At 36.6% G+C, this 18102-nt stretch overlaps 1 protein-coding gene across 1 annotated transcript in view; it reads right to left on the bottom strand.

The window, feature by feature from the left end:
• LOC142422895 (phospholipid-transporting ATPase ABCA3-like) overlaps positions 1 to 18102 on the bottom strand; it is an 83143-nt gene that overhangs the window by 62088 nt on the left and 2953 nt on the right. Inside the window, exons 3-5 of the mRNA XM_075528114.1 lie at positions 14868 to 15041; positions 11371 to 11441; positions 10454 to 10594 (exon numbers count right to left, since the gene is read on the bottom strand). Of these exons, the coding sequence (XP_075384229.1) occupies positions 10454 to 10594; positions 11371 to 11441; positions 14868 to 15041 (386 nt within the window). The remainder of the gene's footprint in view (positions 1 to 10453; positions 10595 to 11370; positions 11442 to 14867; positions 15042 to 18102) is intronic.

Below are 18102 nucleotides of genomic sequence, written 5' to 3'. Positions count from 1 at the left end.
TGTAATCAGTTCCCCCTTTCCAACCCACTCACCCTCCACTCTCCCAGCATCGTCCCTCACACCCTTGGTCCTGAAGGTATCATCCACCCCGGATTCCCTGTGCCTCCAGCCCTCATATGTACCAGTGTACAACCTCTGCCCTATCCAGCCCTGCAAGGATTTAATTATTTCTAAAGCAAGGGTCAAGGCACTATTAGGTTCATTCTACAGAGGAAGAGACTGTAGGGCAAGAACGATTCATTCAAGGAACTTGGCCACAGATAGAGGCAGGTAAGGATTCAATATGTTTTAAACGTAATTTGCATTTGATATGCACATTAGTCTTTCCTGCTGTATCTTTTCTGAGTAAGGTGCGGCTCTCACCCATCCACAGGTGGTTCCACTCTTCTCTTAGAACATGACACATCATTTGCAATGCTTTGTGTAAGTGGGTTCAATGAGTTCGTTCTTTAGGAAAGAACCAAATTCTTTCTTTCTCTTTTAACCATTCAAAACAGTTTTACCATTTTAATCTACTTTAGTGGTGAGACTGTAAATCTCTTTTCTAATATATCAGCTTATTGGGAGCTCTTATAACAATCCATACATCAATTGTATCAAGCACATTTGTACATATGTTGCCTTCATCATTTTCAAAACATTTTCTTTCTACTTGAGCCCTTGGTATCAGCTCCTCTTTTTTCCCCCTCTCTCTCCTCCCCCTCCCCACCTTGTCCCTTCCTCATGAACCCTTGATAAATTATAGATTATTATTATTATTTCATATCTTACACCATCTGCTCTCTCCCTTCATCCACATTTGTTGTTTTCCTCCCTGGGGGGGTGTCGATCATTAAGATTGTTCCCCCTTTCTCCCCCACCTTCCTCCTACCCTCAGGATATCACGATTCTCATTACTGTTCCTGGGAGGTTTGTCCTGGATTCCTTGTGTCAAGAGCTCTTATCTGTACCAATGTACATGCTCCAGTCTAGCTGGATTTGTAAGGTAGACAGACCTCGGGTCATGATAGTGTGGTGTGTGTGTGTAGCATTAAAGAACTAGAGGAATGTTGTGTGTTTTGTCAGTGCTATACTGCACTGTTGATTCATCCCTTCCTTGTGGCCCTTCTGTGAGAGGATGTCCAATTGTCTGCAGATGAGCTTTATGTTTCCACTCTGATCCTCCTCCTCATTAGCATCAATGTGATTGTTTTGCATCTTCAGCTGCCTGATACCTGATCCTATTGACACCTCATGATCACACAGGTTGGTGTGCTTCTTCCATGTGGGGTTTGTTGTTTCCCTACTGATGGCTGCCGTTAAGGCCCCAGACACTATATTTTTTAATACAAAATAACATAGCTGGGCACCATCAGCTTTCTTTACCACCTTTGTACCCATTTTGTCTTCAGCGAGTGTGTTGGGAAGGTGAGCATCACAGAATGCCAGGTTATTAGAGCAAAATGTTCTTGCATTGAGGGAGGTACTTGGGTAGTGGTTAAATGTCCATCTTCTACCTTAACACTTAACATATGACTATATGTACCTAGACATTTATCCCTATCAGTATATATTAATATATTTGCATATATCTCTATATTTATGCCTGCTATAAATGTCTTTTGCCTCCTAGTTCTTTCATCTATTTCCTTTTACCTTCCTCCTGTCCCACTATCACATTTGATATTCAATTGGCTCTCAGTAATTCCTCTCGGCTACATTGAACTTGATGGAACCCCATCAGGCATTCTACGCCCTCCTCCTCATTTGTTTATGATCCCTTGTTGTTCCTGTGTCCCTGAGTCCTTCCCTTTCTCCTGCCTGCTCCTCTCCCATGTCCTGGAATTATTGGTCCTGTTGTTTCCCACTTGGGATTGTTTATCCTGCCTATCTTATATAGACAGACACAAAGAAAACAGGAAAGAAAGAAGGCCTATAAACAGTTCATCTGTCTGCTGACCTTTATGAATATTTTTCGATAGGGTCAGAACCAAATTATTTTCACTAAATATCTACCTGGTAGCAAGTATCTGGTACTGTGCTAAAACTTTAAAAAACATTTATTTAAGCCTCAGAACAAGCTCGTAAGGGACGCATTATTAGTCTTAATTTTAGAGATGAGAAAAAAGGTATTCAGGAAGCCTCTAGGGAATACAGAGGAGCTGGCATTTGGAATCAGGTCTGTGTGATTTCAATACCCAAGCTATAGGTGTATACTAATGTACACAAAGCCCGAAAAGACACAAGATAAAAATTACAACCAAATGGAGTTGTGCTGTTAACTAGAAATAAAGTTGGTTGCACATGATAAAAAAACATCTAACAGCTTTAAGCATGAACGTTTTTAAAAATTGTTGCCTAGATATCAAGAAGTCAAAAGGTAGGTCCATCAGCAGCTGGGAGAGAAATTGGTACACATGTGTTTTCCTGCTTCAGCAATCGAATTTTTCATCCTCATCATAGAAGTTGCTATAGCAACAGTTACCCAGCAAGGAGCAGGAGGAATAGGCAAACACTTTCTGGATGTTATTCAGGAAGGAGCCTTCTTTATTTCACCTATCCCTGTCCCAAGGAAGGGGCTTCCCTTAATTTGTTTTTTCAGTAGAGGAGGACACATGAGAAGGGGTTTGGCATGCATGGAGGACCTGCCACATGTTATTTTTAATGAAAATTATATACAAATACAGAGAAGGAAAAGGAAGTCAGATGACGGTGACAATAACTCTATTAGATCAGCTCTCCTGTTGACCTGATGTTGGTCATGTTTGTACTTGGCTTAGGAGATCGTTGTTCTGGCAGCCCCACAGAGAATTTGCTTTACAAAGTGCTTCGATATCTCTCATAAAACAATGAAGACCGAAAAGTGACTGTTTTCATAGTTAACAATGAAATAGCAATCAGCTCAACGTTAAAAAAGATAGGTGAAATTTCGGTAAAAAATGTTTTCAGGTGTAAGTGTAGCAAGCTGTGCAGAGCAAATTATGGTACGCAAACAAACATACCTGACAGTAGGGACAAGATAGTGGTTTTTCCCGCTCCATTCTGTCCAAGAAGAGCGGTGATTTGCCCTTCATACAAATTCAGAGTCAGGCTCGTCACTGCTTCTCGGAATGCATGTCCCACATCAAATATCTGTGGAGATGGCAAAAGCAAGCAAACATCGTCTCTGCCACTTCAGCAAACTTGTATAATAAGAAGCATGTCACACTTTAGCTTCTTCAATGTTATCTCTAGGATGCAAGCACTTCTTCGCATTGTAATACGAGTGAAGTTGTACATATAAATGCCGATTTGGAGTCATCTCTGAATATTCTTATGGAAAAATACAGTTCCCATTAGTTCATGATATAGAGTTTCAAAAAGAAATGAAAGCAAAGATGTGGACTAAGAATGTCATGATTTAAAAGGGCATTACCAAGACAAATAAAAAAACTGTTTAATCTACACATTTAAAAAAGATAAATGAAAAATCAGTGAACGTAATAATAACCTTGAGTTAAAGCCAGGCCATAAAAAGCACAAATCACAAAGGAAAAATGATACACTTTGACTTTATCAAAACATAAAACTTCTCTATAAAAGATATTATGAGTAAATTTTAAAAGGTTAAGAGGCAAACTAGAATATATTTTCAGCTAGACGATAATTTTCATCAAATATCTTACTTTATTGAGATGTACCTCTCACAACATAAAATTTATGCTCAGTGAATTTTTTTTAGCATATTCCATTAGGCAACCATCACTACAATCTAATTTTTGAACATTTTCACTGCACCAAAAGGAAGCCCATACACTCCTCCACCAAACTCCCTCAGCCTTAAGCAACTGTTAATCTATGTCTGTTTCTATCCATTCTTGCCTATTCTGGGCATTTCATATAAATTATATCATTTATTGGGTAACTACATTCTTTCACTCAACATAATGTTCTCAAGGTTCACCTGTGTTGTAGCATGTATCAGTGTTTTATTCCATTTCATTGCCGAATAAGTTTCAATTGTATGGATATGCACCTCTATGTCTTTTATTGACAATCTTGTTACCAGAAATTTGCATTATAACATTAGCCAGAAAAATCCATTTTATGCATTTATAACAAAATTATGACAGTATAGCAAACTCCAGTTGTGAAGGTTACATTTAGATGTCAACTTGGGTAGCCCATGATTCTCTATGCCTGGGCAATTATGTAATGATGTCATTTGGTAGTTTCATAATGATATGATTTGAAAGTGGTATCATGATGTAGTCAGTCTGCAACTTGTTATCCAATAGGGTCATTTTTCAGTTTTAACATTTCCCATTTTCACTTAATGACCAGGTCTTTGAAGCCTAAGAGAGCCTGGGAGCCCTGTTGGCATATAGCATGCTTTGGGCTGATAACCATCAGGTCCGTAGTTTGAAACTGCCAGCATGCTCCATAGTAGAAAGAGGAGAATTTCTATACCTGTGAAAGGCCACAGTCTTGGAAATTCATAGGGGCAGTTAGTTCTACACCGCCCTACAGGGGAACTATGAGTCTGAATTGACTTGACGGCAGTGAATTTAGGTTTGGTTTGGTCGGAACTTAATTATGTGAATAAGTGAGGAGCGAGTCCAGGAGATTTTATAAAAAGTTTTATTTATAGGTGGATGACATTTAGTATATGTGCTGCCGAAGTGAGCACAGGGGGATGACATTTAGATTATTTCCACTTTTTACCTATTTAAAATAATGTTGCTATATACATTTCAAATAATTATTTAGACATAAGTTTTCATTTCTTTTAGGCATGTGCCTAAGAGTGGAATTGCTGAATTATTTGGAAACTGTGCCTAGCATTTTGAAGAAATGCCCCACTATTTTCCCTATATCACTGTACAGTATCTCCAGCAATGGCACAAAAACGTAATTTTAAAAATTATAACTATTTTAGTGGGTGTGAATAGCTATTGAAAGCCTAATGAACGGAAGCAGAACATGATAAGAGACAGTGCTGGAGGGGGCTCCACGTTGGAAGGGACTCGAAATGTGACTGCGGAGGAACTGCTTTCTAAAAATAGAAGCTACCGTGGTGATGTGAATTCAGTACAGCCTTTGGCATCTTCAATTATTAATGGGGCAGAACTCAAAATGAGAAGAAACAACTGCAAAAATCTACTAATGATCAGAACTTGGAATGTGCAAAGTATGAATCTAGGAAAACTGTAAGTCATAAAAATAAAATGGAATGCAAAAATATCACTATCCCAGGTGTTAGTGAACGGAAGTCGATTGTTTGGGCTGTTTTGAATGAGAAAGTCATATAGTTTACTCTGCTGGGAAAGACACAATCAAGAGAAATGGCATTTCACTCACTGTCATAAAGAACATTTCAATGCTGTCTGTGACAGGATTCTATGTACCTTCAAGGAAATCCAATCGATATAAACTATTTTTCAAATTCATGCTTCAACCATGAGAGCTAGCAATGAAGAAATTGAAAAATTCTACTAGCATTTTCTGTTGGAAATTGATCAGCCATGGGTTGATAATTATTGGCGAATGGAGTGCAAACATGAGAAACAAAGCAGAAGGAACAATAGTTGGAAAATAGGCTTTGGTGATAGAAATGAAGCTGGAGATCACATGACAGCATTTTCCAAGACCAACAACTTATTCATAACAAATATTTTTTCAACAGCAACTGTATATATGGACTTCTCCAAATATAATACAAAGAAATCAAACACACTATATCTGTGAGAAGATGATGGAGAAGTACAATAGCAGCACCTAAAACTAGGCCGACTGGGGACAGAATACTAGTTGCTTATTCTTAAGTTTAGTAAAAGAACTGACTAGAAAAAATTAAAGGGCAGCTCAAGAAGACAAAGTAAAACATTACAATAAAATGTGCAAAAACGTAGACTTAGAAATTTATAAAGAACATACTCTTATCTTAAATGCAAAAACTCAAGAAAACATTCAAGCCTCGAGGTGCAATATTGAAAGATTCTATGGGCAAAACATTGAATGATGCAAGAACCATCACTGCCCTAAAAAGTAGTCAGTATGCTACCATTTCAGGAGGTACCATATGAGCAAGAAGCAGTGGTGCACTGCACTTTAATTGCCATGTAAAAAGTTTACCTTGTAAAAGGAGGTGGCAACATTCAATCCCATGTATTGCACATCTCTAGTGGTGCAGAATTATTGGTTTGATTTTTTTTAAAAAAGCATTACTGTGAAATGCATCATGGCTCTTACATGTAGTGAAAGTAGTGAATACAGCAAGAGGTAAAGGAGAAATTATCAACGGGAATGAAATGAAGATTCTCAACAATATGTAGGTGGAAAGTTAGTGAATGTTACTACTTTGATATAGACATGTTGCCCTGGACAATATTTTCTTTTAAAAATCATTTTATTGGGGCTCTTAAAGCTCTTCACAATCCATCCATCCATCCATCCATCCATCCATCCATCCATCCATCCATCCATCCATCCATTGTGTCAAGTACCTTTGGACATATGTTGCCATCATCATTTTCAAAACATTTTCTTTCTACTTGAGCCCTTGATATCAGCTCCTTTCCCCCCCCACTTCACCATGAACCCTTGATAATTTATATTTTCCCCATGTCTTACATCAACCACTGTCTCCTTGCACCTTCTGTTATCCATCCCCATAGGAAGGGGTTATATGTAGATCATCGTGAATAGTGACCCCATTCTCCCCCACCTTCTCCTTCCCCTCTTGGTGTCTCTATTCTCTTTATTGGTCCCGAGGGGTTTATCTGTCCTGGGTTCCCTGTGTTGTGAGTTTTTATCTGTAGCAGTGCACGTGCTCTGGTCTAGTCAGATTTGTAAGGTAGAACTGAGGTCATGATAGTGGGCGGTGGGGTGGGGGGTGAGGAGGAGGGAGCATTAAAGAACTAGAGGAAAGTTGTATGTTTAATTGGTACAATACTGCACTCAGACTGGCTCATCTCTTCCTTGTGACCCTTCTATAAGGGGATGTCAAATTGTCTTCAGATGGGCTTTGGGTCTCCACTCCATGCTCCCCCTCATTCACATTGATATGATTTTTTGTTCTGGGTCATTGATACCTGATGCCTGATCCCATCAACACCTCATGATCACATAGGTTGTGCGCTTCTTCCATGTGGGCTTTTTGCTTCTCAACTAGATGGGGGTGCTTGTGTATCTTCAAGCCTTTAAGACCCCAGATGCTACCTCTTTTGATAGCTGGGCACCATCAGCTTTCTTCATCATATTTGCTTATGCACCCATTTTGTCTTCATCGATCATATCGGTGAGGTGAACATTACAGACTGCCGGGTTATTAGACTAAAGTGTTCTTGTGTTGAGAGAGTACTTGAGGCCCTTGACAATCTTGATAATTGCAGAAACAAAGAAAAATGTTCTCCAAGTTGTTAAGGAATTGGTTACACTATGTGGCAGTTCCATAGCCACATAGCTTGAACAAAGGGGTGGAGTCTAGCCTGCCAATAAGATCATAGCTAATGAGGCCTTTGTATAGATATGGCCTTCTCCAGAGGATTCTGGGAACTCTAGTTTTCCTCCCTGGAGGCAGGACACATTCTCTCTGTGTGAGACATTCCTGTTGACATGCAACACGGAGCTTCGCTGATGGAGACAGAGCCCTTGAGCTAGAGGAGCCAGGAGGAGACTAATGTCAGCACTGAGATGCTTCCGCCACCACTGAACCCACAAGACTTTCCACCCACTGGCCTGTGATCTTCCTGCATTCGGCATCATTGCATGCGTTGTGTGAGTTTAAAAAGGAACTTATTAACTGCAATTGGACGGATGGGCTACTATTGGACTTATGGACTTGATCTGGACTGGGATGGGATGTTTTCTCAATATACAACTACTCTTTGATATAAAACTCTCTCTTATACACATATGAGGTCTCTGAATTTGTTTCTCTAGTCAACCCAAACCAACATACGCTGAAAGAGACAAGACTAAACAAAGTGTGATATAGATTAATTACAAATGATGTGAATTCAGGACCCAGCATAACAATTCCTTCTTAACATGTTGATATAGACATGACACTTGGCATGAAGCTAAGGCATGAAGCATGTTCTAGATGTTTAAAGAAAAAGGACTAGGCAATGATATGGTGTTCAAGATGCTTAAAGACTAAGGACAATATGGTATAGTGTTTCCACAGTGTCTACAGCACATAGGGTCTATTTTACAGCATCTAGCTCAGGAAAGTAGTGCATTAGCGAAATATAAGGAAGACCCTCTACCAGGCAAATTGGCACACTGGCTGCCACAGTGGGGTTCAAACGTGAGGATGGCACAGGATGAGGCAGTGCTCACTCTGTTGTGCAAAGGCTCACTATGAGTCAGAACCAACTCAACAGCACCTAACAACACAACAGTACAAATGTTAATCGATGCATGATTGTAGACCCAAAAGACTTGAAAGCAGGAATTTAAACACATGCTTGTTCATGAATGTTCATTGTAGCATTTTTCTCAGCAGCCAATAGGTGGAAATAACCTTCCTGTTTATTAACAGGTGAAGTGATAAGCAAATTGTATTATGTATATACAATGAAATATTACCCAGCTATACAAAGGAATACATTCTGATACATACTATGACACGGGTGAACTTTGAAGCCATTTAACTAAGTGAAGTAAGCACGACCCAAATGTGCAAATGTGAGGGTAAGAAGTAAAAAAGAAGCACTGCTACAAAATCATAAAATGTGAAGCTCTTTTTACTTGACACATCCTCCATCCAAGTCTATATACTTCTAAAGTTAGTATTTCCCCCTCTCTAGCGCTTCCCTAAGGAATTCTGTGCTCTATGATCATGCAACCTAAACGGCAGTTTTGGCATCCTTGAGAGACTTAATTCATCTTCCTTTTAGATGTTTGAGTTTGGGGGATCAAATATAAGCCTGAAGGGGCAAGCTAAGAGCTTGGATGGGGTATGATTTACCCATGAAATTCGCATAGGACAGCTCTTGCTACCTTTGAAGAATGAGCAGGTAGCATTGTCATAATGGGGGTGGGGCGGGGATTTCTTGGAGCAAGCTTCCTGGTTTTTTTTTTTCATCAAGGAAGTTTTAAAATTTTCTGAAAACGTCTTACTACCCCTACTACTATTCAACCAAACTCACTTCCCAAGAGTGGATTCCATCTCATAGTAATCAAATAGTACAGACAGAGTAGAACTGCCTCTGTGGGTTTCCAAGACTGTAACTCTTTATGGGAGGAAGAAAGTCTCATCTTTCTCCCAGGGAGTGGTTGGTGGTTTGGAACTGCTGACCTTGTGGTTAGCAGCCCAATGTGTAACACTACGAATTGTCTTGTATCCTTCAAGAAAAATCTATCCAGGTGATTACTTTGGAATCAGTCTCCATAACCTTCTAGTTTAACTTCCTGGCTTGAATTTAACTGGCCCATCAGATCCTTTAGAAACTAGTTTTTATTGGATTTTTGAGAGAACTTGTCTTCAGCGATCTGCTGGCTGCAGAGATGTGTTTAACATGAGCTTCAACCCTAGATGACATACTTTTTTTTTAAACTTCCCTCGATCTTGTACAGGCAAATTCATAAATTCAAAAATTGAGGTGGAAGGATAGACAGAAAGGCAAGTGATTATTTAATGAGTAGAGTTTGGAAAGCTGAAAATGTTCTAGAAATAAATAGTGCATATGGCTATAAGACATGAGAATTTATTTAATATCACTGAATTATACCCTTGAAAATTGTTAAGTTTTATCTTTTGTATATTTTCTTATAGTAAAAAGATATAGAAAAGTGTATATATTAAATAAGAGTATGTATTATACATAAATTAAGACTATAATAAATGTTCACCTTTACAGCAGTACAGTAAGATGCAATTTAAATTAAAAAATATTTTTCCCATCAAATGAGCCAAAATTCTAAAATCATAATAATCAGTGATACTCAGGGTATTGGGAAACAGTCATTGTTAGTAGAAATGTAAAGTGACACAACTCTTTTGAAAAACTATTTGGTAATGTACATTATAAATCCTTTATACTCTTTAATATAATTATTTCCCTTCTAGGAATCCATCATAAATAAATAATCAGCATTGCGGACAAAGAACTATATATATGAATATCAACTGAACTATTCTAAACAACCAAAAATTTTATACATTCTGGCATGTTTAGCTACGATGAGATACTTACAACTTGTGAAAATTATAGTAGCCATAAAAACTATGCTTTTCAAAATATACACTAAAATACTATGACACATTGTTATAATAAAATCAGGACAAAAATTATACAGTATGATTTAAAATATGAAAATTCAGGTATTATGAGATCTGAAATAAATTAACATTAATAATTATTAGACATTATTTACTTTGTTGTATTTTCTCAATTTTCAAGTATGTAAATGTATTTACATTCCGAAAAAGCAAACCAAAATGGATTTTAAATCTCAGTGAAAAAATGACCCATGAGAACAATACCTTGGTTAGATTTTTCATTTGGATACTAGCCATCAAGTTTTCAGGTTCAGGTTCAAAGAATTCTTCAGAATTTCTCTTCACACCTAAATGTTTCCTTCTCCTTCGCAAAATGGAGGTTGTGTTCTCTTTCCAGTAGGAATACTAAAGGAGAGAAAAACTTAGATTACAACATTATAGTTTAACATGCAGGATCAAATTACCTTGAGACATCAAAATGTGATTTTCCAAATTATTCCTCCCACAATGATATAAATGAATTCTTCCCTAAGTTTCCCAATTTTTTTGAATTGCTGTTGTCAATTTTATCTCATATAATTAAAATACCCTTAAGAGAGCACAATGTTTAAGGAAGACATGGGTGAGAATGGTTATAAAACTTGAAGAATGTAATCAATGTCACTGAAATGGACATATAGAACTAGCTGAATTGATTAGTATTATACTGTGTATATTCTCAACAAAAATCACACAAAAATGGTTTTATTTCATGGAAATCAGCAATTTAGCTATTATAGATATCTAGCTTTAGACATATTTAGATATTTTTACTTAATAACAAAGAACTAAAAAAATAAAAATAAAAAAACAACAACAAAATAAATAAAATAAATTTAAAAAAAACAAAGAACTAGTTGACATCTCAAAGAAATCTAGTATTTCCAGAGTTCAGATAAAATTTGTTAGGATATAGTGAGAGAAAAAAATAATGTCAAATTTATTTAAAATTCATGAGAGTATTTACATTCTCAGAAACGACATTCTTCATAGCTTTTATTTTATACTTCACCAAGTGCAGACATTTCCTTCTCACTGTTAGGTGAGAAATGGTGGCCCTGAGTGTTGCTAAGAGCTTCAATTAATGGCAGAAATTCTCAAGCCTAAAAAGAAACTTTGTTCCAATATGGTTTAAAACATACCTTGCCAAAAAAGTACCAAGGGTAAGGCACACCATAATCTCTTGGAAATACAGCTTCCACGTACCAGATTACTACAGAATATAAAAAGGCATCAACCAGTAACATCAGCATAACATGGCCAAAAGTAAAGTTATCAGCAAGAATTAATGGCTTTTTGAGGTTTTTCCACTGGACTCCAATCTCTGAAACATTAACAAAAGATAGTTTTGTTTTGTTTGTTTGTTTGACATATCAGACTTGATTAGAATTATTTCGGGGATAGTGGCTAAATAACAAAAAACCTGCTTCAATATTATTTTTGGAGACTTGCTATTTTATTTATTATTATTTTACATGTGTTTTCTTTTTTTATCGTTTTATTAGGGGCTCATACAACTCTTATCACAATCCAGACATACATCGATTATGTAAAGCACATTTGTACATTCATTGCCCTCATCATTCTCAAAACATTTGCTCTCCACCTAAGCCCCTGGCATCAGGTCCTCATTTTTCCCCTCCCTCCCCGTACTTGTTATTTTAATAGAATATTATTTTTGTTTCAGCTACTTATATTTCAATTGAACTGCAACCTAAAACATCAAACCTATAACTGGACATACTTGGCTTTGATTTTAGAGTGAGGGACTTACTCTTTGTCCCCAGAGACTGGAAACCCATCTGTACAACAAATAACCTTTGAGTGATTGCTATTTTTTAATGAATGTTTTACTGTGAATTAGTTTCGAGGTTTACATTTCAGATGATCAGTTCAACCTACCCAACATCCCCCTCCAATAGTCGATCACACTACTCCCTCCCCTGATTCTCTTCTCCTCTTAGGGACCGCCATCCTCCGTCAGTTACACTCAAACCTTTAACTGTCTGTCCGCTAGTTCATTGCATCTTCTTGCCACCATCACCCTCCCTCTTTCAGGGAACTCCAAAGGCTGTTGCCTTTGGCATGCAAGTTTTCATTGCTTCTTATGCTTAGATGAGTGACCTCATACAATGTGTGTCCTTTTGTGATTGACTAACATCATTGTTTTTAGAGATGCATAAGGTTCCATTAAGGAGCCCTGGTGGCGTAGTGGTTCTGAGTTGGGCTGCTAACTGCAAGGTAAGCAGTTTGAATCCCCCAGCTGTCACGAGGGAAAAGGATAGGGCTTTCTATTCTGGTAAAGAGTTAGTCCTGGAAATTCAGAGGCAGCTCTACCCTGTCCAATAGAGTTGCTATGAGTTGGCACAGCCATGACAGCAGGACGTTTCTTAGTTTGAGTGTTCCATTGGGTGTATATAAAGGGCAGTGGATTTTTTTTTTTTGAGTATTCAATTGGGTGTATAGCCTACAGCTTCTTTATCTACCGATTCTATTGATGGGGTGTTGTGCGGTTTCCAACTTCTTGCTGTTATGATTTGTGTTTTGAGGTCTGGTATTTTCTTTTTAAGTTTTTTGCTTATCCTGAGTCTCTTCCTTCTCTGTATGCATTTAGTGATTACTTTTCTACTTCTTACAGGATGGAGTTGGGATCTGAATTGGAATTTCATTGCATGTATAGATTGCTTTGTGAGTACTGACATTTTCACAAGGTAAACTTTGCTACCCATGAACATGGACTATCCTTCCATTTATGCAGGTCTCTTGTAATGGTGTTCTGTTGTTTTCTTTGTGCAAGTCTTTTGCTTCTTTGCTTAGGTTGACTTTTCAGTATTTCATTTTTTGTATGGTCAATGTAAATGCTATTGCTTTCTTGATTTATTTTTCAGCATTCTCTTTATTAGTGTACAGGAATCTTATTGATTTATGTGATTTATGTAATTCTGTATCCCCCCCATGCTGCCAAATAATTTTTTGTTGTATCTTTGGGGTTTTCTACATATAAAATATCATCTACAAACAGTGAGTTTCACTTCTTTGCACATTTGGATTTCGTTGACTTCTTTTTGTTGTCTGATGATTCTGGGTAAGACTTCCAGCACAATGTTGAATAAGAGTGGTGATAAGGGATAGCGTTATCTGGTTCTGTTTGGCAGGGAAATGCTTTTAGGTTTTCTCCATTGAACAAAATGTTGGCCATTAATTTTTCATTATGGTCTTTATTATGTTGAGAAATGTCCCTTCTATTCCTTGATTGAGGTTATATAAGGAATGGGTGTTGGATATTATTAAATATCTTTTCTGTGTCAGATTGATATGATTATATGGTTCTTATTTTTTGCTCGGTCTACCTACGTCTACCATATAGGTAGATTTTATTAATTTTGTACTGTACTTGTGCACCTGGTATGAATCCCACTGGATCGTGATACATTATTTTTGATATATTGTTGGATTCTAAGGGCCTGGATTTGTTGAGAATTTTTGCATCGATGTCCATAAAGCATATTAGTCTATAGTTTTCTATCTTGTGGTATCTTTTCCCTGATCTTTCCAGGGTTATAGTTGCTTCATAAAATGAGTCTTTGAGTTTGTCATCCTTTTCAATCTTCTGGAGTTGTCTGTGTAAAATTGGTATGAGCTCTTCTCTAAATATTTGGGAGAATTCCTGGTGAAACGATCTTTTTCTTTATTTTGATGAATATTTTCTAATGACTTGATCTATTTCTTCTTTTGTTGACATTTTCTATATCAGTCTGTGTTAATTTGGGTAGATGATATGTTTCTAGAAATTTATCATGTAGAACTTCAAATTATTCATGTACAGCCTTTCACAGTGATGTGTTGTTACTCTTTTTATTTCATTTGGTTCTGTTATGATGTCACCCTTCCATCTCTAATTTATGATATTTGCTTCTTATTTTTCTTTTCCTTTGTTAAGTTTTCCAATGATTTGTCCATTTTGAAAATCAAACACTACTGGTAGTCATGTTCTCACACAATTTACTATTAAAGGAGAAACTCTACTATTGTTTTCAAATTGACTTTTAAAATTATCTTTATCCATATGTTAATTTTATTTTTCAAATACCAAAACACTGCTTAAGTTTTTCTTTTCCTTTGAAAAATAATAAGCCATTTAACTCTAGTCCCAATGTATTTACAACTGTACAGCAATTGTTTTTGTCTGTAATTATTTGGAGGGTACATTCATAAGTAAAAAATTAGTTCCATAAGGAGGGACAATTACTTGTGCTTCTCTTCCATCCCTCAGATCTAGCACGAAGCTGAGTAAGAGAAGGTGCTCAATTAGTACTTCACTGATCACATTAATAAACAATAACACATAAAGACTTCCTTCTTCAACTCTTAAGGTGTTCTTTTGATACAATCACATAAAAACATTTCCAGATATGAATCCTAGATAACTTTGGTTTTGGCATGCACAATTCTTTTTACAAGCGTGGCATTAACTCAAATATAGCCATTAAGTTGTTATTCTTGTCCTAACTAAAAACCATTCTATGTTTCTTTTAAATATTACTTGGCAATAAAGAATTCTAATATTTATCACTCCTGAGAATGGTCATGAATTAGCTAAGTAGAACCATAATTTAAGAAGAAAAATACTAATACTCACGTAAACTTTCCAATTTAATTAGAATATTGACCCCAAACACCATGGCAACATTTGATAAAAGGCAGGAAAATAGTTTATTATGAAAAGTCATCCAAACATAGTGAGGACTGATGACAAAATATAAGAGATAGGACACAAAGTAGATGAAACCTCCAATGGTAATAGCTGTGTTTGCTGAAAATTTGAAGGAAAATAATGGGAAAAATTGGAAAAATCCTTAAAAGCAAGACATTAGTGTGCATTATAGCATATGAAATTTTATCTACAGCATCTGTTCATTTATCACATCTGTCATTTGTGCTACTGAGAGTTATTTCAGGAAATAACATGACTGGAAAGTTATATTTATTTCCATCAAAACATGTGCCCAATTATATTCATAAGAATATACTTCAAGGAAATAATTCCAGAAGCTTAAAAAGATCTCTACAAAAAGATAATATTAATCTTAATCTTTTTCAAATATTATCAATAGGAAATTAAGGAAATTGCAGTGCTATAAAAACTGCCATATATCTGTTTAAAATGAAGGTTTAAAATAACCATTTATTGAAAATGCTACGTTTAAGGGCAGAATACATGAAACAATTGAAGGAAAAGTCTACATATATGTATAATAGATGTCTGGAGAGATAGATTATAAAATATTATCGGTTATCTGAGTGTTAAAATTTTACATATATACTTTCTTTGACAATAGTCCCTATATCTGAAAATCCAGTAGTAAAAATAAATGGATGGAAAGAAAAAAATCTTAATTAGGAAGTTACCGTAAATTGAATGCTTAAAGAGAATAGGTTTTGAAAGCCTTATTGTCGGGGCTGTAAGTGTTCTGTAGTTTGTTTTTTCAATCTAAATGTACAATTATGAAGAAGCAAATCTGGATTTGCCTTTATCTTCAGCTACACATTTTCCATTTCACCCAAGTATACAATTTACGTGCTCCTATGAATAGTTTTATGATATAGATGTTTTATGAAATAGATGCTTGAAATAACTTTATTTGGAAAAATGATTTTATTTGGGACTTTTTCTTATGGAAAAGTGAGTAGATTGTTAAAGTCAAGGTAATCTCCTGACTAGTTCTTTATGTTCACTCTCACGCCTTGCGTATCACTGTGAGGCTCACAAAGGCTATTTTAAGAGGATTTTATAGGTAAATTGTACCCCCTCCATCACAGAGCCCTGGTCTTGTATCTCCAGACTTTTTATTCTCCGAACAAAAGTAACATCTAAAAGGATGACAATTTGAGTCCCTACACTGCCATTTTGACTTGGTTTACTAAAAAGCACAAAATTCTTCTGGAAGCATTAGAGAGAACACCACCTTAAAAAGTGAAATGTTAAAAAAAGAAAAGAGGGGGAAAAAAAAGAAAATGAGGAGGGCAAAGAATGTACAGATGTGCTTCATACAATTGATGTATGTATATGTATGGATTGTGATAAGAGTTGTATGAGCCCCTAATAAAATGTTTAAAAAATATATATTAAAAAAAGAAAAAAATAGTGAATGTTAAGAAGAGACACATACTTACATTTTATTAAATGTTCAAATCATCTTCAAATTTAAATAAAAATTATTTAAATGTATAAACTCACATGGAGGATATGTCAAAAAACACTAGTTTTACATTTTTACATGAGAAAGCTTTCCATGGTTTTGTAGGAATAGTTTTTGACTTACTCTTTTAAATGGACTCTATGTTTAAAACATGGTTTACTATAAAATGTAGCTATTCTTCATCCTTGAGGAATATACAAATGATAAACATCAGTGAAAATCTGAGCAAATGAGTGAGGCTTGGAACTTGAACATTAGTATGCCATCAGAATTTACTAAGACTGGAAGATATTTAAAGGTATCAAATACAGGTGTAGGGGGGGTTACTAGACCTAGAGAATGACCCTCTAAGTTGTTTTTAAAAAACCTAACCCCAGCAGATCCCATAGTGGAATTATCACTTGGAGAAGTAATTGTTGACTGTTGGTTTTGTATATGTACTTCTGATTATGTTGAAAATTTTCTTCTATTTTCCTGTTGAGTGTTCCTATCAGGTTAGATTTTGTCAAATGCCTTTTCTGCACTGATCAATCCGTAGGATCATCATGTGGTTCTTCCTCCCCCCCCCCACCTCCCCCGACTTTTTTTTGGGAGACCTGGGAGACTCCTTGCCTGTACTTTCCTTGATTTCATCTAAAGCTTTTTTGATCTCTTTCAAGCAACTGAAAGTACCTAATTATCATTCTTTTGAATTCCTTATCAGGGAGTTTCAGTGTCATTTCTTCCTCAAAAAAGGGTTCTAGCTTTGTATGGTGGCCACTTGTTTGAGCCACTCTGTTTCCTTTCTCAGTGTGCATTGAACTTGACTGTGGTCTCTGAGCTATTATGATGGAGTGGCATTTGCATGTAAGTGATGACTGGATTTTGGAGTGTTTGTAGGCACTCACCTGCTGCACTGTGGTGGGTGTCATAAGGCGTGGGACTATGTGACCTGTTCTCGGTTCATGTAGTGCATTTGAGGGCCGAATTTGGATGGCTGGTTGCTGATCAGGTGGCAAAGGGGCACGTGTTGTAGCCCTCACCAAGTGTGTGTTGTGTAAGAGCTACAAGTCTGATTCAGCTGTGTAGGAACCATTACTGTGAGGGGGAAAAATAATAAAGAAAAAATAATACATGCTGGAGAAAACAAGCAAACAACAGTAAGAAAAAACACCTTAATAAGTAAAAAGGGAAAAAAGTAAATGAAAATTAAATAAGAGAATGAAAATAGAAGAGGGGGAAAGAAGGCCCCAAACTATAAACCAGATGAGGGAGGTGGGAAAAGAAGAGGAAGGGAAATGGAAATCAGAGGGAAAAAAACATAACAAAAACCAGAGAAGGTAAATTCTCTCTCACTGCCACTGAGTTGACTCCGATTCGCAGTGTCTCTATAGAACAGAGAACTTCCCCTGTGGGTTTCTGAAACTGCAAATCTTTACATGAACAGAAAGCCTCATATTTCTCTCAAGGAGCCTATGCCCACTATGCCACCAGGGGTCCTAAGGGACAGTAAAGGTGGGGAGGGGAGAGAAAACTGAGGAGGGACGGGGAAGCAATATCCAGAAAAGCGATGCAGGGTGAGCCAGTCTGAACCTGCACCTTTTGCCAGTTGAGCTCATATGAAGAGGGGAACCAAGACGATAGGATATCTGATATTAGGTGGAGTTCCTGTTAGCCGACTTGGTCAAAGCTTCG

The sequence above is a fragment of the Tenrec ecaudatus genome, chromosome 12 (genome assembly GCF_050624435.1).
Source record: "Tenrec ecaudatus isolate mTenEca1 chromosome 12, mTenEca1.hap1, whole genome shotgun sequence".
Classification (NCBI taxonomy): Eukaryota; Metazoa; Chordata; class Mammalia; order Afrosoricida; family Tenrecidae; genus Tenrec; species Tenrec ecaudatus.
This window is presented reverse-complemented; position numbering and strand designations above follow the sequence as displayed.